Source organism: Triplophysa dalaica, chromosome 10 (genome assembly GCF_015846415.1).
Source record: "Triplophysa dalaica isolate WHDGS20190420 chromosome 10, ASM1584641v1, whole genome shotgun sequence".
Classification (NCBI taxonomy): Eukaryota; Metazoa; Chordata; class Actinopteri; order Cypriniformes; family Nemacheilidae; genus Triplophysa; species Triplophysa dalaica.
The window spans coordinates 18,078,742-18,105,318 of NC_079551.1; the positions used below are offsets into that span (position 1 = coordinate 18,078,742).

At 39.9% G+C, this 26,577-nt stretch overlaps 3 protein-coding genes across 9 annotated transcripts in view; 2 read left to right on the forward strand and 1 right to left on the reverse strand.

The window, feature by feature from the left end:
- Positions 1-19,213, forward strand: part of LOC130430365 (eukaryotic translation initiation factor 4 gamma 3-like) — a 41,514-nt gene extending 22,301 nt beyond the window's left edge. Inside the window, exons 9-12 of the mRNA XM_056759453.1 lie at positions 18,171-18,311; positions 18,504-18,783; positions 18,910-19,017; positions 19,104-19,213. Coding sequence (XP_056615431.1) covers positions 18,171-18,311; positions 18,504-18,617 — 255 coding nt within the window. The 3' untranslated portion in view covers positions 18,618-18,783; positions 18,910-19,017; positions 19,104-19,213. The remainder of the gene's footprint in view (positions 1-18,170; positions 18,312-18,503; positions 18,784-18,909; positions 19,018-19,103) is intronic.
- LOC130430366 (eukaryotic translation initiation factor 4 gamma 1-like) lies at positions 1,988-17,825 on the forward strand. 3 transcript variants are annotated; one of them, XR_008907777.1, is made up of 8 exons: positions 1,988-2,069; positions 14,803-14,930; positions 15,106-15,255; positions 15,357-15,554; positions 15,648-15,715; positions 15,864-16,054; positions 16,152-16,256; positions 16,328-17,825. XR_008907777.1 is itself a non-coding variant. In XM_056759455.1 (6 exons), exons 2-6 carry the CDS (start codon positions 14,874-14,876, stop codon positions 15,910-15,912), a joined length of 522 nt encoding a protein of 173 aa, XP_056615433.1. In that variant the 5' UTR covers positions 13,225-13,321; positions 14,767-14,873; the 3' UTR covers positions 15,913-17,653. The 3 variants fall into 3 exon arrangements, 1 of the variants encoding a protein (XP_056615433.1); XR_008907776.1 differs by lacking the exon at positions 1,988-2,069 and adding an exon at positions 13,225-13,321 and having other exon boundaries at positions 14,767-14,930; positions 16,152-17,651; XM_056759455.1 differs by lacking the exon at positions 1,988-2,069 and adding an exon at positions 13,225-13,321 and having other exon boundaries at positions 14,767-14,930; positions 15,864-17,653.
- Positions 5,808-26,284, reverse strand: LOC130430363 (uncharacterized). 5 transcript variants are annotated; one of them, XM_056759449.1, is made up of 5 exons: positions 24,107-26,284; positions 23,885-23,944; positions 23,752-23,818; positions 13,219-13,319; positions 5,808-12,916 (listed from the first exon to the last, which is right to left on the reverse strand). In XM_056759449.1, the coding sequence occupies exon 5, from the start codon at positions 8,234-8,236 to the stop codon at positions 6,269-6,271; it is 1,968 nt and encodes a 655-aa protein (XP_056615427.1). In that variant the 5' UTR covers positions 8,237-12,916; positions 13,219-13,319; positions 23,752-23,818; positions 23,885-23,944; positions 24,107-26,284; the 3' UTR covers positions 5,808-6,268. The 5 variants fall into 5 exon arrangements, with proteins under 5 accessions (XP_056615427.1, XP_056615426.1, XP_056615425.1 ...); XM_056759448.1 differs by lacking the exon at positions 13,219-13,319; XM_056759447.1 differs by having other exon boundaries at positions 5,808-13,319.
- Between the last annotated feature and the right edge of the window lie 293 nt (positions 26,285-26,577).

Here is a 26,577-nt window from a genome sequence, read left to right on the forward strand (position 1 = left end):
GGCGTGAATACTCGTGCGGTATATGGATGCTGCCACGACTTACACACCTCCTGATGTAGGTCAGAAAAGAAAGGGAGTTTGCGTCGTGAGTGTTGTGTGTTATGCTTGAGACATCGCTCGTCCATCTTATTCTCAGGGCGAGCGTTAGGTTTATCTTGCGGCCAGTCTATTGTTAGTTGGGCTACCGCAGCTGTCATGACTTCCACCAGATCGGCGTGAACCGAAGCAGCAAGAGGGGGAACACAATCTAACTCTCCTGCTTCGATACCAGTTATGTCTACATCCTCAGATGCAGAACTTTGCCGAACCGGACTCCCTCTCTGAGCGGGAGAAACCGCAGTGCGTGCTCCCGACTCAGCAGAGAGAGAGGTGGAAGCTACGGAGGGTAAAGAGAAGCCGGAGCATGTCTCTTCAGCCTCCCTGACGTCCATCTGCGAGCCCCACGAGCGAAGATTCCGCTCTGCCTCGGCAAAAGCGGGACCGTCACCACGCGGAGCTCGCACCTGGCCGTGCTTATCAAATAGTGCTGAACGGGAACGGAGCGTACGCTGTGGTAAAAGTCCACAGGCTTCACAGTCAGCTCCCTCGAGCGCTGACTGTGCATGCTCCGCTCCCAGACAGACTACACAGAGATCATGCGTATCATTGCTCGTGATAAAACGCGAACAAGGAGGAGCACAATGTCTGAAACTTTTCTCTGACATGTTAGCAAACTGGCTAACCAAACACACTTCTTTTACAGAACACACTCACGCTTCTTTTAACTAGACAAACACACACTACACACAGAGCCGTTGCTGAGAAAAAAAGAGCTGAAGTTCACTATTTCGGATGTCGTTTTATACCTCCTGGTCCATACGTCATCTATGACGTAGCATTCCACTACTGGACGATGTTGACACACGTGCTCAGAGCTGGTCACGCTGAGGCGTTCCCCAAAGCGTTGCCATGGCGACGCAGTGCGAGTTCCCTCGAAAGGGAACTCCTGGTGCTGCAGACTGGGAGCTCCGTCAACTCACGAAAACATTGTATAAAAAACTTTTCGTGACATAGTTTACACAGGACTGGCGGGAAATGTGCATTAATACTCCTTCATTCTTCATGTTATGTGGTTTACTTGGATAGGTGAACTGTCTTTCCCGCGTCCCAGCGCGACATCCGACGCGTATGTCAAGTCAGTAACAATAACAGGTGAAAACACGCAGGTTGCTTTTCGAGCATATCACGCTGAAGGGAAATGGGGATTTACAAATTGCCCTCATTGTAATCCGCCAAAATGACGGCCATCAGATTTTTCCGTCACGGATGAAAAATCCGTCAATGACAGAGAATTTTCAGTTAACGAGACCTATGGTACACTCACGTGCAGGAATATCTGGACCATAGCCAATCAGAGGGGGGTCCGCCCCTCACTATCATTGATTGGTTTAGACCACGATATGGGTCTAATGTGTGTCTGTTATTGAATCACAGGAAGACTTTCAGAGTTGCGGATACTTTTTTCCCCTCGAATGGCTGATCGCACCGGTGCGACCTCTGATAATTTTAAGTCGCACCATTGAAAAATAAGGTCGCATGTGTGACCAAATTAGTCGCACTCTAGAGCCCTGATGCCAGTACAAAGCAAATAAAAGTATTTTAAACCTATGAAATTAACATAAAGATGATATATGACATCAACATAAAGACAGAGATAAGAAATGGCAAAATAAACTGTTGTTTTTCTTGAAACTATTTAGTGCTTTGTTATTTCGAGGGATGAACCGTGTACAATGGTTAAAAAAGAAAACAAGTCTTCAATGACTGTTACTAACAAGGACAGAAAAAGATCCAGATGAACTAAACAAGAGGATTATTATTAAAAGAAGTCTGATTGCGTTTTTGTAATGTTGTTCTCTCACAGTGTGATGCTGATGCTCCAAGCATAACCATACAGCTGTTAAACTGATTGGAAAAAGTCTTTCTCCAGGATGATACCTCTCAAAGTGGATGAGGTCCAGGTTTGCAGGAGATTTGGAGTTTATAAATAGATGATTGGAGTCTTCAGTGCTTACTTTGTTCCTCCTGAGGTGGGTGAAAAGACCCTTCCAATAACTGTCACCAGAACTGTTAGTATCATTTACTAAAGACATCACCTAAATCGATGCTCAAGGTCAACAAGAACAACCTTAACCTAAATGAAACTAATACAACATGTTTGTCTGGATCACATGAACACATCACATGAACTCAGTTTTAACACTCCTTGTGGACTGAATGACTGCAAGTCATCTTTTACAGTTTACAAGTATTTCAGATGTCATGTCCTTAGAACTTACTATATTAAAAAAATTAACGATTCAATTTAGCTGTTGGACTTAAACATTGACATTTTATGTGAATGAATTATGCTCACCTTGTTTGCATTGTATACTTGGTATTTAATACTAAACTTACATCACATGTCGGCAGTTAGAAGGTATAGCTGCATTCAGTGGCCCTGATTGGAGGTTCCTGGGTGGGTGTTTGTGGGAAGTGGGGGGGCTCATTGGTTGTGGTTGGGGGGCCGGTTTGGTCTTGTTTTGTGGTTGATGTCGGACAACAGAGGAATAAAGTTACAACATGACATTACTATTTTCCCTGGTTGTTCCTCTGTTTTCTGGTGTTGATCGTGGAGTGGGACCGAGTTGAACCTGCACGGTTTTCGGCGAGTGGGACTTTCTGGGTTGTGGATGGTGGGCTCTCCCTCTTCCTTGTGGATATTTGCTCGGTGGCTTTTGGGGGGGGGGGTCACTGAGTGCAGCTATGACACGTCAGAGGGGATCTGGCCCTCCCGGTTGAGCCTTGTTCGATTTTTTTTTCTCCATTAATCAATCATTGGAGCTTGGGTTCCTCGCCACAGCAGGGCAGTGTTGGCTTGCTCACTGGGAGACTGCATTTATTTATTTATTTATTAGAATGATCTTTCTGTAAACACAATGCACTGTGCTGTGTTTTACCTTTTCTGATTTTCCTGTTTGCCCCTATAAAGCTGCTTTGGAAAAATGCACATTGTGAAAAGCGTTTTATAAATAAACTTGAATTGAATTGAATTGTTTGCGGATTTGAATTTCGTATTTGATTTGTTACTGAAAGTAAGATCTTCATGTAAATGTGTAGTTGAAAAAGCACATCTGTATACATAATATACTGTGATTTGGCACCATATTAACACTTCTTTATTGTTGTGTGTGTATCAGACATAATTTAATGTTTTTTTTATCATTATTGCAAGTCTTTCCCTTCTGTTGCTATTAAACATCATGCAAGTGGAATCCAAAGTTTGATCTAAAACTAACAATATAGCCATAATAATAACTAGTAAATGAGTTTGTATTTATTTTGTTTTGGGGTTTTAAAACACTTTATTACGAGAATTATCAAACATGGTTTTAACACAGTAATCACAGTTGATTAAAACACAGTAACTAAATAATTTCATGTACTATGCAGCCTAATGGTGATATCTGTCTATTACAATTGGTATTAATTTTATGTTTGTGTTGTTTTGATGTTAGAATAAGTTATGTCATGTTACACTGGAGACATTCAGTGGTTGTGATTGCTGTAATGAAGAGAATCTAGATGCAAATGAAATGAAGAGTACTATTATTAAATTAAAATTGTTATCATAGGATTACGGATGTGAAAAATTGTTGGTGTAATTCAGGGTTCCTCAATTAGTTTTCACTAAGGGCCAAATTCTACCAACAATAGAAAGTCAAGGGCCACAAACTATAATTTGATGAATACAATGTTTTTTCTGCTATTATTATTGTTGTTATTATTATTTATTTTACTGTTGTTTATTTGTTTAAAAAAATCACTATATAAAATTATATTTTTTATTAGTTCTATTTTCTCAGTTTTGATCAAACTATAACATTATATTACATAAACATTACCGGGTCCTCTCGCATATGGTGTTTCTCGCAATGCTGTTGCAAATGTGGAAAGTGTAGCTTTCTTCCTTGAAGATCCAGTTCAAAAAGAGTCCGTTTTAAACGGAAAGCTTCAACAGCTTTGTGCATGTCTGCAATAGTGTGGTTCTTACCTTGCAATTGCAAATTAAACAGATTTAGATGAGACATGATATTGCACAAAAAACTTGCGTATTCCATCTCTGTGCTGTCGTTCAAAAACCTAAAAAAATTCTCTGCTTTCTGACTCTGGATGCTACTTAAAATGTACATAGTTTATTTTGTAATGTTTACCAGCCTCGTCACAGTATCGATCGTCTCTTTAATTTTTCCAGACAATTTAGCGCACAACAACAGTTTGTTGTGAAAAGTATGTCTTAGTTTGTTAAAAAGTATGTCTACGGTTATGCGCCCATGCATCGGCAGCAAACAAAGCAGCGGAAATCCTTCCCATCAAAAAATCTGACGAACACCGATAGCTGTTCAATGTCGGTTCGGTCGCAAGACGAGTCTATTGCGAGTGATATGGCTTCTGCTTTCTTTATGTAGGATAACAGATTAGACAGGCACTCACCCCCCAATGCTTCCACTCTTCTTGTTACCGTGCAATCATATAATGGAACCTGCTGTAATAGCTCCGTAACCATTTTCTTTGTTTTCTACGACGGCGTATTAGTGCCACAAAAAAAAAAAGATTTCGAGAATATAGTCGAAATGTTACGAGATTAAAGTCGAAATGTTACGAGAATAAAGTCGAAATGTACGAGAATAAACTCTTCGTAATACGTATTTGTTTACGTGAAAGTTGTAGTTTAAGAGTTTAAGTTATGTTTAAGCACGTCATCTGAACCAGTGAGTTAGTTCTTAGTTCATGTCTGATTTTTTCTTCTGAATAAATTCAGTTTCCTACATGATCGCTGCAGTGTCCTTTTACTAATTATAACTCAGTGATGATGAGCCAAAAGACAAATAATTTCCTTATTGCTAAATCATAATCTAAAGTAGGATTTAACCAAATCCTCCACAGCCATTGTTTCTAGCAATTCTGTGATTTTTCTCGAAACATTTCGACTTTATTCTCGAAACATTTCGACTTTATTCTCGAAACATTTCGACTTTATTCTCGAAACATTTCAACTTTATTCTCGAAACATTTCGACTTTATTCTCGAAACATTAAGACTTTATTCTCGAAACATTTCGACTTTATTCTCGAAACATTTCGACTTTATTCTCGAAACATTTCGACTTTATTCTCGAAACATTTCGACTTTATTCTCGAAACATTTCGACTTTAATCTCGTAACATTTCGAATTTATTCTCGAAATCTTTTTTTTTTTGTGGCACTAATACGCCGTCGTAGTTTTCGCATCGTGATTTAGAAGTTGTTTATTTCGCCGTCACCCCTTGTCACTAACTGTCAATGAAGCTGCGCCGTTTGAATTTTCGCGCCAGCATTGTGATTGGCTGATAGAGTACCGCGAGAGCTTTGTGAGATCAGAATGCATCGTGTGCTTTCGAGCCGCTCTCGTGCGGTGATGTCATGCCGACCCTAATGAAACTGAACACACTTTTATTGCATCAAGCGGGCCAAAACAAATTAATTTGCGGGCCGGATGTGGCCCGCGGGCCGCCAATTGAGGAACCCTGGTGTAATTGTTCAATTTTAGTTGAGAAAATTAACGTCGCCATCTTAAAACAGCAACAAAATCCGGGAAAGAATGAGAAGGCGGCCATGAAGTGTGTGATTTATGCAAGTATAACGTTAAATAATGTAGGTGTAGCTGCCCCTTTGGCATTCGAAATATTAGGCAGAGAGTTATGACGGGTGTTAGCAGTTTTATTCAGCCATGTTGCTTTTATCACCGTAAAACTATACAAAAGAAACATAACATAATTAAACTCAAACAGAATTACTTCCATCATCAAAATAGGAAATAAACACAGTAGCATTAAATGCAAAATGAATATAACATACCTCGTCTCGCTATTACCAAAAAAGGGGAAACTAAATTACATATTTAAAATAAACTTAGTGCTGCTCTGATGTGAGATTATGCGATGCACGTGAGACACTTCTTCTATGGTGCTGCAACTTTACCCTTAATTTCCCTGGCGCCCTCTAGTGGCGCCTTCCAATAAAACAAAAGCAGAGCAGGTGGTCATTACACTCCCACCAATCATGTTAATGTGTTAACACAACACAACAAAACAATTAAATAAATGATACATGATTTTAAACCTGAATGACTGCTCAAACAAAAATGTATAATGCATTGATATATCACCTTCAGAAAGTGTCTGATACAAGAGTGTCACCGTTTGACAAATCACTCACTCGCAAGCAGAACCACCAACTTTTGAATTGGTCGCTCAATAATAGTAGGCTTGGAGTGCGGCTCTTGTTTACTCGTTGGTTTTTGCTCACCAGTTTGAATCTTAACTCGTCGCACTAAACCATCACTCCCCTGAGTGACTTCAACGATTCTACCTAACTGCCACCGACTTCTTGGCAGCATGTCCTCCTTAATAATGACTATGTCATTGACGCTGAGGTTTCTACGTGGAACGTGCCACTTCTGCCTTGTAGAAATGTTCAAGAGATATTCTCTTTTCCAGCGGCTCCAGAACTGCTCAATTAGGTATTGAACCCTACGCCACCTCTTTGAAGCATACATATCTTCCCTTTGAAATTTCCCAGGAGGAGGAAGAGCAATTTTGGACTTCATCAGAATGAGATGGTTTGGGGTTAAAGGTTCCAGAGATTTGGGATTATTTATTCCATCTATTGTCAATGGACGACTGTTGATGATAGCCATTGCCTCATAAAACAATGTTCTCAGAGATGAGTCGTCAAGTCTACCTGGACATTGAGAAAGTGTGGCATTAAGCACACTGCGAACAGACCTTATTTGGCGCTCCCAGACCCCTCCTGTGTGACTTGCTGAGGGAGCATTGAAGACAAATTCACATTGTTTTTCATTGTGAAACAACTCCAGACTCTTGACATCACACTCTTTGAGAGCATTTCCAAGCTCATTTCTAGCTCCTACGAAGTTCGTTCCACAGTCACAGAAAAGTTGCCGAACGGCTCCTCTGAGACTAATGAAGCATCTCAAGGCATTGATAAATGTGTCTGTTGACAGATCTTCGAGCATTTCAATGTGAACCGCTCGTGATGAAAGGCAGGTGAAAATGATTCCATACCTCTTGTGCTCTTTCCGAAACCTTTTTACACTAAACGGACCAAAGCAATCCATGCCAGTGTAGAGGAAAGGTGCAGAGGCTTCGACCCGTTCCTTGGGCAGCTCAGCCATTTGCTGTTCTTCTGTTGGCCGCCTGAGTTTACGGCATTGGACACATCCTTGAATCAATTTAGCAACAGATCTACTACCACCGATAACCCAGAATCCGTTTGCTCTGAGCTCCATGAGTGTCATATAGCGTCCCTGATGACAGACCTTGGCATGATAATGGGCCAAAATAAGTTTAACTATGTGGCTGTCTTTTGGCAGAATCACTGGGTGTTTTAACTCTTCACTCAGAGAAGACTGTTTCAATCTTCCACCTACACAAAGAAGACCTCTCTTCATGATGGGATCAAGGGAGAAAAGTGCACTTGTGCTCTGAAGAACATTTCTTCCTTGAATCACCCTAATGTCTTGGGAGAAAGCTTCCTGTTGGACAATCTTAATCACAGCCTCTGAAGCTCTTTCACATTCTTCCACGGTGATGATGTCATTGGGGTATTTCCGTGCTGAAACAAGCCTCTTTATTCTAGCAACAACTTTGATGTGTGTTATCCAAGAGGAAAAACGATTGAATCGGCTAAGCAAGTCCGAACTATCACTGACTTTGGTTGCGAAGGTTTGAGTTAATCTGACCTCAGGATCTCCAACGAGTAAATCATTTGAGAAGTGGGTCGTTGAAAGAACTTCTGGTTCCCATAGGAACTCTGGTCCTGACAGCCAAAAAGTTGTGGATATGTCTGAGGCATAAAGGCCCCTGGAGGCATGATCGGCGGGATTCTTAGAAGTGTTGACATAATACCACTGGCTTACATCTGTGATTCTCCTGATTAACTGTATGCGATTTGCAACAAACACATGAAATCTTGTGGCTTCATTTTTGACATATGCCAACACAACCTGGGAATCAGTCCAAAAGAATTCCTGATTAATCTTCATCTCCAGTTCGGTCTTTAACATAGCACTCAATTTTGCTGAAACAACAGCTGCAGACAATTCCAATCTTGGAATACTCTGAGTTTTTGTGGGAGTAACTCTAGCCTTGGCCATTACTAGACTGCAGTGTACCTCATCCCTTTCATTCTTGAACCTAAGATAAGAGCATGCACCATAACCTCGATTGCTTGCATCTGAAAGTGGTGCAGTTCTGTTCTAATGATTGTACCAAAGGTTGGTGGGTGGTAACATCTCGGAATGCTGATATGCTTCAGCTCATGAAGACTACTCTTCCACTTCTCCCACCATGGGATTATGTCCTCTGGAAGGGGGTTGTCCCAACCAATGTTTCTGCGGCAGAGCTCCTGAAGAATTATCTTTCCTTTCAGAAAGAATGGGGAAAGAAACCCCAGAGGGTCATACAAGGAAGCAGTGACAGACAGGATTCCACGACGAGTTGAAGGGTGGTCTTTCAGTTTGACATCAAATCTAAACGTATCATCCTTCACAGCCCACTGAATGCCAAGAACACATCCTGTTGCCTCAGGATGGAGATTGAGCGGTTTGGTGGGTATTGCCCATTCAGATGGATCTACACAATGTAAAGCCTCCTTTTTATTAGAGCTGAACTTATGAAGACGTAAGCCTCCACGCTTGCACAATGTTTGGGCTTCAACAATTAGCTTCTCAGCTTTCTGAATCGAAGGAACAGACATCAGGCCATCGTCCACGTAGAAGTTTTTCTGAATGAAAGATGCAGCTGTGGGATACTGTGACTTGTATTGCTCTGCCAAGTATTTAATGCCAAAATTGGCGCATCCAGGAGACCAAGCTGCGCCGAAAAGATGTACGGCCATTCTGTATTCTCGCGGTTCTCTTCCCAGATCTCCGTCCTCCCACCATAAGAATCTCAGATAATTTCTTTCCTCGGGGGGAACAAAGAATTGATGGAACATCTTTTCAATGTCGCATGTCACAGCGACTGTTTCTCTCCTGAAACGGAAAAGGACTCCCACCAAGGAGTTAATCAAGTCTGGGCCAGTAAGGAGTATGTCATTAAGGGAAACACCACAAAATCTTGCAGAGCAATCGAACACCACTCTCAACTTGCCTGGCTTTTGAGGGTGGTAAAATCCATGATGGGGAATGTACCATGCTATTTCATCCTCAGAAAGTGTAGGAGCTGGTTCCGCTTCTCCTTTGTTGAACATTTCCTGCATGAAGGTTTTGTAACTTTCATAATACTCTTGGTTGTTCTTCAGTCTTTTCTTTAGGTGCTGTAGTCGTGCCATGGCAAGCTTTTTGTTGTTGGGGAGTAAAGGAGCGCTGCTACTCTTGAAGGGAAGGGGCAGCTGGTAATGTCCATCCTCTTTGTGCTGAACGTTATCACTGAGAAGACGTTTGAACCGGATGTCTTCTTGAGACACATGTTTGTCCTCCGGATGCTTCTCATTAAAGTCTGACTCTAATACCTTTAGGACATCGTTTGCAGATGGGACTGACACTTCTTTCACTGAAACTCAATGCACAAAGCTTTGGTTACCTTGCCTGTCAAGATGAGTATTACAACGACCTATGATGCTCCATCCTATACTTGTTTTCTGGGCAAAGGGCTCGTTGTCACCGCCAGTGAAAACCTCTAAAGGAGCTAAAGCTGAAGGACAATCGTATCCGATCAACATCCCTATGTCACAGCTCTGAAGAGGAGGTATCTCATGGGCTATGTGCTTGAGGTGAGGCCATTGCGATGCTGTCTTCTTAGTTGGTATGTAAGCCTTGTCCACTGGAATAAAATCGCAAGTATAGGCTTGTGGAACCTGAATGCATTTCTCACTTTGCAGTCCTCTGACCCTTAGGCCTCTGATCTTGTGACTGGTAGTGAGTGTATCAGTAGTAGTCATAGTGCTAAGCCTCAACTTCACTTCTTCACAGTTTACATGTAGCTCATCAAGGAAATCCTTTAAATAGAAAGTCGTATCGCTCTGAGTTTCAGTAGCGCATATGTAAGAATTTCATTTTGGGGATCCTCTGCAGCGAGATGAAGACAGGAACAATACTAGAGGTTGCAGAAGCATGTTGGGTCAAGGCATGAGACATAACAGTTTGTATTTCTTGACTTGAGTGTTCTACATAAGGATTTGACTTTAGTGTCCTCACATTGTTTTTGTCTCGTTCTTCATGTAAGCAAGTTGGGTGGCGTAGGCCACACGTACCACACGTGTGTCGTCTTTTGCAATTTTTGGTGATGTGCCCCTTCTTCAAACATCCAAAACAGAGGTGGTTCTCCCGAATGAAAGATCTTTTGTCATCTATGGATTTTACTGCGAAGATGGGACATTTAGCAATGTTGTGCGCTTCACCTTTGCAAACAGGACATTGTTGAACTTCAGGTGTCCTTTGTGTTGAACCCTTAACTTGCACTCTTGTATGGAAAGCTTTAGCTCTTTTGGGGTATCTCTCGTCAGAAACTTTAGCACTCATGAGCAGTGAAGAGGTAACCGGGTTACAGACTAGCTTAGCTTCCTTTTGCAAAAACTCTGAAAATCGCTTAAAACTTGGGTAGTCCCCGGACGAGTCCAATTCGTCAACCACAATCTTATTCCAGTTTCGCACTATCCAATCTGGTAATTTTTTGAGAAGTTTGTAGTTCTCCTCGCAGTCGTTTAGAATGGATAAACCCTTCACGTGTGGGATGGCTTCTACACAGCCCTGTAGAAAATCACTGAACTCCCGCAGTGACGCAGGGTCATTCCCTCCTACCTTAGGCCACTTCATGAGCTTTTCGCGAAAGGCTCTTTGGACAATGAAGGGATTTCCATACCGTTCTTCGAGAACCTTCCAGGCTCCCTTATACGCATCTTCAGAATTACGATAAAAGAATCCTTCAACTGCCTTCCGTGCTTCACCACAAAGATATGTTTTCAAGTAGAACATCTTTTCCCCTGCTGGAATTAATTTACGGTCGATGAGTGTCGTAAAGGACAATTTCCAATCAATGAATTTCAAAGGATCACCACTGAAAGTCGCGGGCTCTGGAATAGGCAATCGACTTATACTTAGAGAGTTCACTAATGCTTGTACTACGTTCACTGACTCTTGAGCAGTAAGCACCTCAGGAACTGTTTGCTGAGGATGAAATGACTCTACCTCAGGATTAAGCTGGGGTTTGATGTCAGTTTCAGTAACTCTGCCCTCCTCGAACTCTTCAGGATAGCTCTCGACATCATTGTACACCCTCATGCGAGCTGCTGCGACTTTGACTTCCTTCTCGGCGTTCAACCTCTCCAACTTTTTTCTCTCTTGCTCTATTCTTAGGCACATTACTGTTTCCCTTTCTTTCATCTCTGTTAGCATTCTAGCTTCTTTAATCTTCCAGTCATTCTCCATTTGGCATAATTTTCTTGCTGCTTATGAATTTGTTGCATGGCCGTAGCTTGCTCAACTTTGGCAGCAAGTTCTGCTTCTGCGTCAGCCCTCTTACTGGAAACCCTGGAGGAAATCCTTGACTGGCTCTCTGCACTTGACGGCTCTGAAACACAGTATCTGTGTTTGTACAACCAAAGATGGATTCAAACTCGTCTTTGTTTAGGATTTGTCTTGCTCTCTCTTTCACAACCTTTTCATTAGGGCTCTCATCAATGGTTTCCATTCGTCTGCTCACCAAATCACAGATTTCGGCAGTAAGTGTAGTACAGGCATCAATCCCTTTAACAATATCCGGAGTTGTAGTCTGATTACGTAACAAAGGAGTGTAACACTGGCTAACTGCATCAAGTTTGCACTGAATGTGTCTTTGGAGACTTTCAAGATCCTCCAGTGAGCACAGGGTTTTTAATTTAGACCTAGATTCCTTAGCCGTCTGTTTCCAAGAGTCATAAGCCTTGTAAAAGGCTTTCTCATGCTTCTTCGCCTTTTGACTTTGCATTTCTAGGCCCTTCTCTGTCAAACTTCCCTTACGTGAACTTGATCTGACACGTTGCTCTCTGGGTGAAACACTTAATTCCTCTGTGGAGGTAGGGATTTGACTTACTGACACTGTTAATTGCTTAATTGTGTCTTCCACTTTCTTTTCAGAGTTAAAGAGCTGTGACCCACTCGCATCAGACATCTTTGGTTTAGACACTCAAATGTTTAGCAGACAGCAATAAGGCAAATTTCCTGTTCAACATACATACATATATATATATATCGTATACATGCAGTGAATACACCATATCATTAAGGTTGGATATAATCTGTAGTTCCGTATGCAAATTTAACAATTTATAATCTTTGAGTTTCACAGTAAAATCTCAAAGGCATTTAAATTGTCAAGTGTCCCAAATTTCAATACAATCACACAAAAAACAAGATACCGTATTTGCTTTGATTCACTTATCTTTCCCTTTCTCCATATGAAGTGTAATTCTTTGAAGCAATAGAGTGTAACCTTGCTGTTGACTTATCTATGGTGCACACAGTTACACGTTGGCCGTCAGATGTCACGATTAATCCTTTGCTCACGTGATGAAACAGCAGCAATGCGGTGAAAGCTTCCAACAATGCTTCGCGTCACACTCGCACGGAGAAACAGCGGCGATGCTGTGAAAGCCTCAAATGCCGCGTCGCGTCACCCACACGTGGAACAGCAGCGTTGCGATGAAAGCAGATGCAGCGTCCCGTTGCACTCACGCGATGAAACAGGAGCGGTAGAGTTTTACTGTAGCTGCCCCTTTGGCATTCGAAATATTAGGCAGAGAGTTATGACGGGTGTTAGCAGTTTTATTCAGCCATGTTGCTTTTATCACCGTAAAACTATACAAAAGAAACATAACATAATTAAACTCAAACAGAATTACTTCCATCATCAAAATAGGAAATAAACACAATAGCATTAAATGCAAAATGAATAAAACATACCTCGTCTCGCTATTACCAAAAAAGGGGAAACTAAATTACATATTTAAAATAAACTTAGTGCTGCTCTGCAACTTTACCCTTAATTTCCCTGGCACCCTCTAGTGGCGCCTTCCAATAAAACAAAAGCAGAGCAGGTGGTCATTACAGTAGGCCTAATTCTTCAGACAACAAACAGATTATTAAGTGTGTTTTTAAACCTTTTATTTGACTTTATACACACATTTGATCCCCTTCTGATGTCCTGTGAAGTATTTACATGCATGGCAGTTGTCCGCAGACGGAAGTGAAGAAGCACGATCTGTAAGTCCAGTTCACTTTTAGACTTTAATAAATAAGAAAATTGACAAAACATGTTATTTATTCCAGTGATCAAAGCGTATTGTACTCCGAATGTTTTATATTATAATATACACATATATGCATATATTTCTATGTGTTTAATTGCTTACAGTTACTGGATTGATGTTATGTAATGTCGGTGGTTGCTAAGTAACGTTAAAAACAATTGAATTCGCACGTCATAGACGAACTCACTCGTATCTGGTCAAGCGGTTGGTAAATTCAAATACCTCTTCAATGTTTTATGTATTTTGTTTAATTTAACGTATGTATTTTGATCAATTACAATTATTTTTAAGTGTACCTCGGTTAAGATCATAATTATATTTAAGTACACTTGTTACGAGCACCCTGGGTGAAACCTTTTATTTTGTTTATTGTTGATTTGTGCAATAAATGCCCCAGTGGGGTTGTTGTTATCACCCCTCCTGTCTGTGTCGTGTCTCTCACCCCGTTACACTGGTGGAGAATGCAGGCAAAGAGAGACCGACTCGGCAGGCGTTCGTGTGGTACGTGTTTCCTGGGTCCATCGAGGGACGGACACGCTCTCCTCATCAGCGTCCAACCCGGAGGAAACCGAGGACGACGAAGAGAGAGTGACAAAGGTATCGATGGCGCCAAGCGGAGGGACAATCCCAGCCAGCAGAAGATGCTGTGGAGCCGACCGAGAGCGCGGTCCAGGTACCAGATAGTGCCGCCCAGCTGCCCGACAGAGCTACCCAGCCGCCAGAGACCGCTACTCAGCCGCCCGACCGAGCTACTCAGCCGACAGGAGATGCGGCCCAGCCGTCATGGAGCGCTGCACAGGTGGGAGTCCCGTTCGGATGCCAGCCGGCAAAGTGTACCAGGAGTGTGCCAGCCGGCGATCCAGTTCCGTCCTCCAGCCGGCCTTTCCAGTCCGTCTTCCAGTCGGTATGGGTCGGACTATAAGGCGATATTTTCCCTCCCACCCCTACTATCGTCCCGAGGTTCCTGTAGGAGCTGCCCGGTTACCAGGTCGACGCTTGGGGGGGGAAATGTGGCGAGGCGCCGACCGAGGATCAGCGTCGCCCTGGAAACGGCCCGGCAGCTAACGCTGATTGCGTCCAGCTGACGCTGATTAGCTGCCGGGCATAAAAGAAGCGTGCTCACACCACTAAGGGTCCTTGGTTAGTCGCACCCACCGCTGTCCTCGTTTGACCCCCAGCGCGAGAGAGTGAGAGGACAGCGAGGGAGACACGAGCGTGAACGACCTAACTGCACGAGCGCGGACTTTATGTTACGAGCACCCTGGGTGAAACCTTTTATTTTGTTTATTGTTGATTTGTGCAATAAATGCCCCAGTGGGGTTGTTGTTATCACCCCTCCTGTCTGTGTCGTGTCTCTCACCCCGTTACATACACTTTAACCGTCCCGTCATCTCCAAGATCGATCGATGTTTTCTTTCTTGTTGTCTCTCACAGTTTGCGAGTACAGTGGCACGTGACTCTACATTACTTGCATCACTTTCTCAAAGCGATTTATTGTCGACATCATGGGACACATGTTCAGTCTTTTGATGTCTATAAGACCATCAAGCAGCGGATCACTGGTTTGTCTTTGTCTTATTTGAAAATATCTATTTAAAATCTATTCTTATGCATTTCAATAGCTACTTTAATCTGAAAACAGTTAAATAGTTGTTTAGTTTATAAACAAAAGTGATGTGTATTAAGATATAAGCATATAAGTTACCCAGAGTTAAATGATTTTGTCTCTTTTCTCAGGACAATGAAGTGCACCGACTACCTGCACACAAAATTCTCAATGTTCAGCTGGATAAAGACGTCCAGCTAAACAAGTCGTCTCTTGATTGGAGGCCCAGCGTCAACAAAGAGGTGACAAGCAGTCAAGTTTCAAAGGACAAGAAAACTGAGGTGTGTTTAATCACTTTGACTCAAATATGCATCTCATTCAGTCTTTGTTTAATTTAATTAATTTCTATCTTGAAATAATGTTTCATGTGTGTTTTATGTAGGAACTTGTGTGGAGCTTCAGGAGCATCCTCAACAAGTTGACCCTCGAGAAATTTTACCAGCTGATGGTGAAGGTGAATAAGCTGCGGATCAACACGATGGTGCGTATCAGGCATGTCGCCGAGCTGGTGCGTGAGAATGCCATCTCTGGGACCAGCTTCTCTGTCATGTACAGGAGTATGTGCAGAAATATGGCAAACGTGAGTCATTTTTTATACTATTTCATAAAATAGCCTTTGACATACATATGTAGGTCCAGCTGAAAACTTATTTGAATTTTTTTGTGTTTGTAGTTGAAAGACCCCTCCAAACCAAGGTCGTCCTTCAAGTCAATTCTGCTCCGATTCTACTGGCTGCACCAGTAAGTGTTTCAGTACTCAAAAAATATGTTTTCATCAAATATAATGTGTAGAAACCTTCTAAAGATGTCGTAGTTAGACAAATGGTTTTAAAAGGTATTTTAATGAAATTATTGTTGAAATTCATTCATATTTCTTGCTTTCCTTGAGGCTGGCGAACAGGAAATACTTAGACAAGAGCTTGCAGAGACCAAGGTGAAAGCTAGAAGACGCTCCATTGGAAACGTCAACTTCATCGGGGAGCTCTTCAAACAGAAGGTGTTGAAGGAGACCATCATCTTGAGTCCATCTGCAAGCTGCTCACCACCGTGGGCAAAGAACTGGACGTCGGGGAAGGAAAGGTAAAGGTTTATGTGTTTGGTTGTGTGTCCGCAAAACAACATAATGATGTATTTATTGATGCTTGTGGATGTTTTTGACTCTTGGGTTTCTTTTTAGATCAAAATGGACGAGTACATTCACCAGATGGAAACGTTGGTGAAGGAGCGCAAAACATCTACGCGGATCCGTTTCATGATGCAGGAAGTCATAGACCTCAGACTTGTGAGTTGTGTAAGATTCTCACTTTACTAATATTGAAAAATATATTTTAATCACAGGAATATTTTTTTTAGAATTTATGGGTACCACGAAGGGCAAATCTGGGTCCCGAGACCATCACCCAGATCCATGAGGAGGCCAAGAGGGAAGAGGAGATAGAACAGCAGAAAGTCAGCCTTCCACTGTTCAGGGAGTTGAAGAAAGAAGATGAAAGCCCCATCTCATTAAGACCACAGAGTCCATGGTTCTTCTCCCGGGCACCAATAAAGTGGGAAAAACAACCAGAGCTGCCCCGGATCTCATCTCAAGCCCTATCTGAGGATTCTTGTTTGAGCGAAGCGATACCAGAGCTTCCCCTGTCCCAGATCCCACCCTCAGCCTCATCCCAATCTGAAGAGTCTCCAAAGTAGTGTTGTCAAAAATATCGATATTTCGATAAATATCGATACTGAAATATCTGAACGATACCAATACTAATTTCCCGAAGTATCGATACACCGATCCTATCCGAGCTGCCACTTTCACATATCTCCAAAGGCCAGTTAACAAACACCACACGTGACCGCAGTGCCTGTCACGTGTCTCGTCTCATTCGCTCTGGTTAAAAAGTGAAGTGAATATAAATATGGCGTGTGCGGCGCCTCCGCAACCGGCTTTGGTTGATAAAGAACACCGCAGAAGTGCTATCTGGAAATATTTTGGATATGTAGCAAATGAACATGGAATGCCGAAGGACACAAACCAGCCACTATGCAAGAGTTGCTACAGAGCAGTGCTAACAAAAGGCGCTAACAGCTCTAATATAGCAATATGAGTGTGGTCTCGTTTTTTCACCGTAGTTCGTAAAGTTAATATAATCCGACTGAGGAATCTTTAACTGTGAATCTTTAAATACTTTAACTGTGGTCAAATGTAAATTAACTTGTGCTTAATTAACTTCAATTCTGTAATTTGTCTTCATGTCGATCTGGTGAGCATTGTTTTCGCGTGTGATGCACGCACGTTTGCGTGTGTTGATCGGTGATATGTGAATCCGGCATTAAAATATGTTCATCAAATAATGTTATGTATTAACCAGCATTTATGAACGACGAGCAATGCATTTGCTACAGTATATTTTAATCTTTGATGACAGTATGTAATAAAATACAACGGATAATTTTTGCTCTGGTCCAATGAAAAAAAATATTAACAGATAGAACTTTGGATTTTAATTAGTACATGTATTAGTAAATGTTAGTTTAAATGAACTTTTAACTAAGATTAATACATGTTTTGGAAGTATTTTTAATTGTTTACTCATGTAACTAATATCTATTACCATTAACTTAAGTTCTCAGATTAGTTACATAGTTCAGTTCATTTTAAAAGTGTGGTCAAAAAAAAGATTGTTTGGCATTCTCCTGTAGCACCAGAAAGAAGATGAGACTCGACCTGCAACAGTACATAATGCTTTACAATACACATTATGAAGAATTATAATGCATTTTACCCTTTAATAACTCTTTATAATACATTATATATGTTATATTTATCTTTAAATAATAATAAAAAAAATTACCACCTTAATGTTGTGGCAGTTTTTTTCTCTGTGGTATCGAGTATCGATATTTTTCTAGGTATCGTATCGAAGTTAGAAATTCCAGTATCGTGACAACACTACTCCAAAGAACCTTCAGGACCCAGAGGACAAAAATCTAGAGGTGTGTTTATTCACATTGAATTGAATCACATTTCAATCGTCATTTGGTTAGCATTATTTATTTGTTCTAGCAGATGAAATATGTTTTTGCTCGTATAATGGAACAGTTTCTAAATCTATTATTTCCTGGATAACTGACTGGAAATATATATCAGTGGAATTCTATACTCAATATCTTGAACATCGTTCATTAAGATGTTTGTGTGTTTCTGCAGGGACTTCTACGGGATGTCAGGTCCATGCACATTGACACAGAGGAACAACTCAACTGCGTCGTAGAGATGGTGTATAAAAAAGCCATCTCTGATCCCAGCTCATCCGGCTCATACGCCAGCATGTGCAGAAGTTTAGCCATGGTCAGTCTTTTGTTTATGAGGATATATAACAATTTCATGGATTAACCTACAGACTTTGGGTATATATGTTCAGTGTGTCAGTGGACTGCTAAACATTTTCTAAAACTGCTTTTGAAATTTTATGCCGCTTTAGACTGTTTTTCTGTAGAAAAACGTCAGATCCCGCTCTGATTATCTTTTTTGTGTTTATAGGTGAGAGTTCCTATGAAGAATAAGCCCTATATAGATGTGGGCTTCAAATCTCTCTTGCTCCAGTTCTGTTGGAAGCAGATTTTCAACGGACAAGGACGTAAAATGCTTAGTTAACAGCATCAAGTTCTTCATTGAGCTCTTCAAACAGAAGCTACTGTCAGAGGCCTTTATGCAAGAGTGTGTTGTGAAATTGCTAAAACAACAAGAAGGCAAGACACTCGAGTGCCTGTGTCACCTCCTCACCAGCGTGGGTAAAGAGATGGATGTTGGGGAAGCAAAGGTAAGCGACAGATCACTTCATGGTTTATGTTTTTGTTTGTCAGCAGAATAACATCACAGTATATTGAAGAGTGTGTGTTAATGATGCCAGTGGATATTAATCAAAACTCTTGTTTTTCACTTTTAGTCTAAAATGGACGCACACTTCACCCAACTGGAGAACCTGGTGAAGGAGCAAAAAAGGGGATCTAAGAGAATCCGTAATATGATGAAGGACGTCCTGGTCCTGAGAATGGTGAGTTGTGTGAGATTTTAGATGTTTTTGGATATTAAAATGTGTTTTTATCACAGTATTATAACTTTTTTCTCTTTTTCTTTCAGAATGATTGGGTGCCTCAGGAAACCATACAGCAGAACGTTTTGTGAACTGCTGATAACAGCTGATCAGTCAATCATATTAAGACGTCAAAGATTGGCGTCGTCCTCACTCTGGTGAAGGTATCCGCCCCAAACACCCATTCAAACAACTAGCACTCATCTGCCCCTTCATCCCCTGCCCCACCCAAGGAACCTATCTATTCTGCCCCACCTCACAGTAGACCCCACTGGGCAACCTAAACCCCCCCCCAAAAAAGATTTTAATGTCTTTTTATTACTTATAAGGCAACTGTTTTAAAAAATCGATTCCCCCCCAAAACCCAACCTAGCCTTACCCTCTGTAATCTTTACATGAATTTAAAAAAATATATTACTTGAACACGTTTCACGTAACGTAACACGTTTTTGCTGCTATCCATGTTGTGCATTATAAAAAATTAGGTATTAAATCTGAGCATCAAAAAAATTGACAGGGATTTCACAGAAATACTTTTAATCAATGTTTGAAGTCAAATATGACGTCATGTTTTAGATAGTTGTGCATTATAAAAAAAGAATATTTTCACCATAAAATCACAGTTAAACTTTTAGAGTGCAATAAAAACTTATGACCTAATAAAAGAATAAAAATGAATGTATGAAACAACATGTTTGTTCTTGTGTGTTCATTTACCAAATTTTTGAATTTGAATAACAAATAATTGTATTTGAATAAGAGGCCGTTTATACGACGCCCTTTATCCGTTTTAGCCGTTCGTTTAGACGGAAACGGCGTTTTGGTGGATTGAAAACGCAAACTTGAAAACAGGTCTCAAAGTGCAACTTTTAAAAAAACGCCACCGTTTTGGTTTCCATGTATACTTTGAGATTGAAACCCACTGGCCTGGAGGGCAAACTACAGCGTTTTTTTCCCACCTGGATCCATGTAAATGAATGCAGACCGTTTTGATAACGCTGTCATGTGTACAGTATGTGAAACTTCTCAAATGCAAAGGAAAAACGTTTCAGTTTGTTAGAGGTTATTGTTGCACAACTGGGTGTTTGTTCTTTATCCTCAATAAACAGACAGCATAGATAATTCCAGCTCGAGAAAATAAGATCGTATAACCCCATTTCTGTCACCTCTATGCTGGTAGGGCTGAAACGATTAGTCGACATTGTCGACAACGTCGACAATAAAAAATTGTCGACAAATATTCTTGTTGTCGAGTAGTCGTTTGATTACGTGACTTAATTTAAAGGCCTGCAATATCACAATTTGACCGCTACGGCACTGCAGCGCTAGAGTGTAATGCAGCCTTCCTGAATGCTATCGCAGTAGAAGGACACGCAGCGAGAATTATGGCGGAGTACAAACGAATGTGAACAAGTAAAGTGTGGGAAAGATTCACCAAATTGAGAACAAAAAAATGCGGTTGTAGAATGCAAGCAAGGCGGAACTTGCCTTTCACATCAGCAAAACCTGCATGCTGGAGTATTTAAAATGAAACATCCCGGAGAATGAGCCGAAGAGAGGCGAGTGTTCTCAATCTAGACCTAACTAACTAATTTAGCGGTAAATCTTTTTATGAGAGAATGCAATAATAGCAGTAATGATAATAACAACAATACTCATATAATTACAGTTATGTTTTTATTTGTTTTGCAAAGTAAAAAGCTTTCAGTCAAGCCTGTTTTGATTATTATAACACTATTAGGTATTACATGAGAGGAAAATGATTATAAGAGAGGGAAGTTAAGTGATTGGAGTCTTATATCTTGACTTTATTTTAAAATATTTATGTTTCTTGCTCTTTTTCATTAACGCTTTCACCGACATGATTGATGATTTATCTCGTCATTTAAAAAAAACGGTTCCCCGCCAAACGAGTTATAACGGCAATAAGTGGTTATACTGTTGTACTGCAGGTGGCGCTGTTACACACATTTCGGGAAAATACAGAATCCCAGAACCTAAGTTTATTTCTTGTCGGTTTTTAATGATTGTTCTGAGTGTAATCTGTGCGGAATCTTTGACAAAAAAAAACCTTATTGACTCAAAATTATCTTTTAATCAAAGTGATGCATTTTTGAAGAAACCTACCCACATCTAAGGAGTGATAAAAAAAGATCTAATCAAGATTGAAGAATACGGTTTCGTTTGTTTAAAAGCAGAGACTGTGTTTTTTCATTGGACATATTGTTTGTCCATATATTCTTTACAGAAAATGTAGTGTGAGCCATGAAAGTTTGGTTAAAATGTAAAAAAACGCTGGCGTAGGCTGGCAACTTTTTTTTAAAAGGCTGACGGGGATAGAGTTAAACTGAAATGCTGCTTAATGCTTCTGTCAAGAGATTTGTTTACATTTAAAAAAAATTGCCTCTAATGTACCTGATTTATTTATTTTTATTTGTATTTAAAAGTTTCTAGAGAGAGAGTATTTGTGTGATTCGAGTTGGACAGAATCAGCAAACTTAAAGAGAGTAACCAGTTGGTTCAAGTTCATTAAAGCAAATTTCAAAAGCTGAATTGATTTTATTCATTACGTAAATTATCTATAACTCAATGTTTTAACTAGTTGCAAAAGCTGAATAATCATTAAAAACGTACTGATTAGTCATCAAAATAATAGCCGATTAGTCGATTAATCGATCTAATAATCGTTAGATTAGTCGACTATCAAAATAATCGTTTGTTGCAGCCCTAAAGGCAAGCAAGAAAGAAAGCAACATAAGAAGGAATAAAGGGATAGTTCACCCTCAAATAACAATTTTGTCTTCATTCACACACCCTCAAAATGTTGGGAATCCATATACATATCTTTGAAGTTTGGTAATAAAAATGAAAACGGACCATTGAAAGGTACAATATCGGAATATGGCATTAATGGGATAGTTTTCCCCAAAATAAAATTGTCATTCCAAACATGTACGACTTTCCTTCTGCAGAAACAAATATGTTGAAGAATGCTGGTAACCAAACTACATTTTACCCTATTGACTTCCACTGTATGGCCACAAAACCACAGAGACATTTCTCAAAATATCTTCTTTTGAGACAGAGTACATTAGCGGGTTTTGATGGTGGTCTATCTAACATGTTTTTTCTTGTAAATGGCTCCCCCTGGTGGATATATACAACTTTTGACTTAGTTTGGGTTCAGAGATTTAACAGCAATTAAACACCACTTCTATTTAACCAGACATTCAATAAAAACAATATAAAACATTCAAAAAGTGATTACATGCCAAATGAGGTCCTCCCTGGTTCAAAAACTGCACACAGCAGCGGTCAAAACAACAAATGATTAATAAATACACCACAAAATGAGCCTTTCATCTAAAGTTCAGTCGTTGAACACATCACGTCCTATAACATACCACACCGTATGCTAATTTTTACAACTTTTATTTATAGCTAAATTTGAACAAATAAGTGGTTCTATTATGACGTTTTATAAAGCCTTGATGTATTTTCAATATTTATTTTTCAAATTTTCTACATTATTGAAGCACTTCTCCATCTGTAACAAATATAAATGAGTGATTACCCGACAAACGTATGACTCACCTAACAGCAGATTGACACAAAACTAATCCAGAGGCACTGGCGCAAACACAGACTAATGTGGGAAACACCTGGACACAATCAGGATGGGCAAACAAAGAACTACAAAGAGCACGGACAAGGACTACAAATCTTAACTTCAAAATAAAAGACACAACACTGAACTGAACACAGAACCCTTACAACAGGGGTGTCCAATGTCGGTCCTGGAGGGCCACAGTCCTGCAGAGTTTATCTCCAACTTGGTTTAACACACCTGTTCTGAAGTTTCTAGTCTGCTTTGTGAGACCTTGATTAGCTGTTCAGGTGTGTTTGATTAGGGTTGAAGCTAAACTTTCCAGGACACAGGCCCTCCAGGACTGACTTTGGACACCCCTGCCTTACAACCACAAAAAGATGTTTCAGGTATACTTCACGTATATTAACACAGCAAAAAGTATATATTATTAAAATATTTAATCAAAATGCTGCCATTTATGATTTACACAACGACTCAATCCATAAAGTTAAAAAATTAAATGATTAAAAATATGTTTTCTTCTAATGCATTTTCTTTGACTCCATGTAAAAAGATAGACATAATCTGTGTTATGCAGTTTAGTGTAACACACCTTACTGTATTTCTATCAGTTTTATTGAGCTAAAGGAAATCCGTATGAGTGTTTACATAAGCACCATGGACAGCTCTGATCATATTCAACTACATACAGGAGCAGAACATCTCAAATATGATTTTGAACATATCAGAACGAGTCTATTAATAAACTAGCGTTAATGCAATATCTCACAAGACTACAGTTTCATAAAGCCATGCTGATTGAATATCTGCAATGCTCCAGGTGCAAACAAGATATCTTTTCAATATTCTGCCCAATGATCTCACCGTAATTTACTGAGATTAATGGCATGTTTAGATGAATTGAACACGGTTTAGTGGCCGATGGTTTGATGGAATTTCTCTAAAAGTAACTGGTCGGAACAAGTTTCTCCAAGTACTGAAACTAGTACAGTTTAAAAGGATTTATCTCACATACACAGTCTGGTCTCATCCATACCAACCACAGCTGCCGAAGCACTAGTACTGCTTACCTGCGGATTACTTACCGGCTCGTCCTGATTCTCTGTTGACGTCTCCATTGCTCTTCATCTCTATATTAACCTCTGGTTCCTCCTGCGAAGACCAGCAAAGACATGGACATGGAATTCAATGACTTTGTTTATGTGTGTGGTTAGTCACCTGCTTATTCACCAGCGATACATCTATGCATGCCTCCACATTCTCATGCTGTTGATCTTTCTGTAAAACAATGATAAGGACTGTTTTCTGCAGAACACATGCTTTTATTTAACTACAGTTTTGAATATTTTTTTTATCCTGCTGTTACTGTGAAAGGTCCAGTGAATACATTAAAGTAATAAATACAAAAACAACATCGTGTAAAAACGATTCAAAGCTTACGTCATCTGAAGTCAGCACAGGGGTTGGAATCATCTCTCCACATGTGTTGGGTCGTCTGTAGTCTTCTTTAAGGATTCATAGAGATCCAAACTTGAGCAGGCATTATCTCAGAATACCGCCGGATTGTCACCCCGAGATGAAACAGAAAGCAAATGAAGAAAAGTTAGCGTCGCTGCTGTTCATAACATTTCTGAAGAAAAAACGTTAGAATTTTGTCTAATATAATTGAAGTATAAAATTATATTATGCATTATGTGACAATTTCTTTCCAAAGTTTAGGAGGCAAATGCAAAAAATCTCATTTCACACCCAACATTTTAATTTTGCCATCGTAGAGTGTCATGAAACTGGGAGGGGAAGTACCCAAATGCAGGCAGAACACACGGACGGGGTTGAACAGGATATTTAATATACAAAAATGACACTACAAGAGGACAAACCAAAACCCACGAGGGGGAAAACAGGACCGTAAAAACGATTAACTAATACAAGGACACAGACTGACTAAACTAAGAAAACAAACACTTACTTACTTAACTACACTTACTTAACTACACTTACTAAACTACACTTACTTAACTACTCTTACTTAACTACTCTTACTTAACTACTCTTACTTAACTACTCTTACTACACTACTCTTACTACACTACTCTTACTACACTACTCTTACTACACTACTCTTACTACACTACTCTTACTACGCTACTATCTCTCCCTCCACATAACTTAAGGCTATGCCATGAATCCGCTGCAAGAACAAGAAGAAACATGGCCTGATAGCGGAATCATGACAGTAAAGATTTTAATGGATTGCAGAAAACTTAAATACACACGTGTAAACGGCTTTTTAAGTAGCAATGCTTCATATGAATCCATAACGAAACATGTTACCAGCATATAGGGCTGCAACAAAGGATTATTTTGATAGTCGACTAATCTAACGATTATTAGATCGATTAATCGACTAATCGGCTATTATTTTGATGACTAATCAGTACGTTTTTAATGATTATTCAGCTTTTGCAACTAGTTAAAACATTGAGTTATAGATAATTTACGTAATGAATAAAATCAATTCAGCTTTTGAAATTTGCTTTAATGAACTTGAACCAACTGGTTACTCTCTTTAAGTTTGCTGATTCTGTCCAACTCGAATCACACAAATACTCTCTCTCTAGAAACTTTTAAATACAAATAAAAATAAATAAATCAGGTACATTAGAGGCATTTTTTTAAAAATGTAAACAAATCTCTTGACAGAAGCATTAAGCAGCATTTCAGTTTAACTCTATCCCCGTCAGCCTTTTAAAAAAAAAGTTGCCAGCCTACGCCAGTGTTTTTTTTACATTTTAACCAAACTTTGATGGCTCACACTACATTTTCTGTAAAGAATATATGGACAAACAATATGTCCAATGAAAGAACACAGTCTCTGCTTTTAAACAAACGAAACCGTATTCTTCAATCTTGATTAGATCTTTTTTATCACTCCTTAGATGTGGGTAGGTTTCTTCAAAAATGCATCACTTTGATTAAAAGATAATTTTGAGTCAATAAGGTTTTTTTTGTCAAAGATTCCGCACAGATTACACTCAGAACAATCATTAAAAACCGATAAGAAATAAACTTAGGTTCTGGGATTCTGTATTTTCCCGAAATGTGTGTAACAGCGCCACCTGCTGTACAACAGTATAACCACTGATTGCCGTTATAACTCGTTTGGCGGGGAACCGTTTTTTTTAAATGACGAGATAAATCATCAATCATGTCGGTGAAAGCGTTAATGAAAAAGAGCAAGAAACATAATATTTTAAAATAAAGTCAAGATATAAGACTCCAATCACTTAACTTCCCTCTCTTATAATCATTTTCCTCTCATGTAATACCTAATAGTGTTATAATAATCAAAACAGGCTTGACTGAAAGCTTTTTACTTTGCAAAACAAATAAAAACATAAGTGTAATTATATGATTATTGTTGTTATTATCATTACTGCTATTATTGCATTCTCTCATAAAAAGATTTACCGCTAAATTAGTTAGTTAGGTCTAGATTGAGAACACTCGCCTCTCTTCGGCTCATTCTCCGGGATGTTTCATTTTAAATACTCCAGCATGCAGGTTGTGCTGATGTGAAAGGCAAGTTCTGCCTTGCTTGCATTACACAACCGCATTTTTTTGTTCTCAATTTGGTAAATCTTTCCCACACTTTACTTGTTCACATTCGTTTGTACTCCGCCATAATTCTCGCTGCGTGTCCTTCTACTGCGATAGCATTCAGGAAGGCTGCATTACACTCTAGCGCTGCAGTGCCGTTGCGGTCAAATTGTGATATTGCAGGCCTTTAAATTAAGTCACGTAATCAAACGACTACTCGACAACAAGAATATTTGTCGACAATTTTTTATTGTCGACGTTGTCGACAATGTCGACTAATCGTTTCAGCCCTACTTGCCTTATTGGAAGCT

What these genes read in the sequence shown, in the direction of transcription:
- LOC130430363 (XM_056759451.1), bottom strand. Translation starts at nt 8,236, where the DNA reads ATGGCCAAGGCTAGAGTTACTCCCACAAAAACTCAGAGTATTCCAAGA.
- LOC130430366 (XM_056759455.1), top strand. Translation starts at nt 14,874, where the DNA reads ATGGGACACATGTTCAGTCTTTTGATGTCTATAAGACCATCAAGCAGC. An exon ending in CATCAAGCAGCGGATCACTG is followed by an intron (nt 14,931 to 15,105) that starts GTTTGTCTTTGT and finishes CTCTTTTCTCAG; the next exon opens with GACAATGAAGTGCACCGACT. An exon ending in CGATTCTACTGGCTGCACCA is followed by an intron (nt 15,716 to 15,863) that starts GTAAGTGTTTCA and finishes GCTTTCCTTGAG; the next exon opens with GCTGGCGAACAGGAAATACT.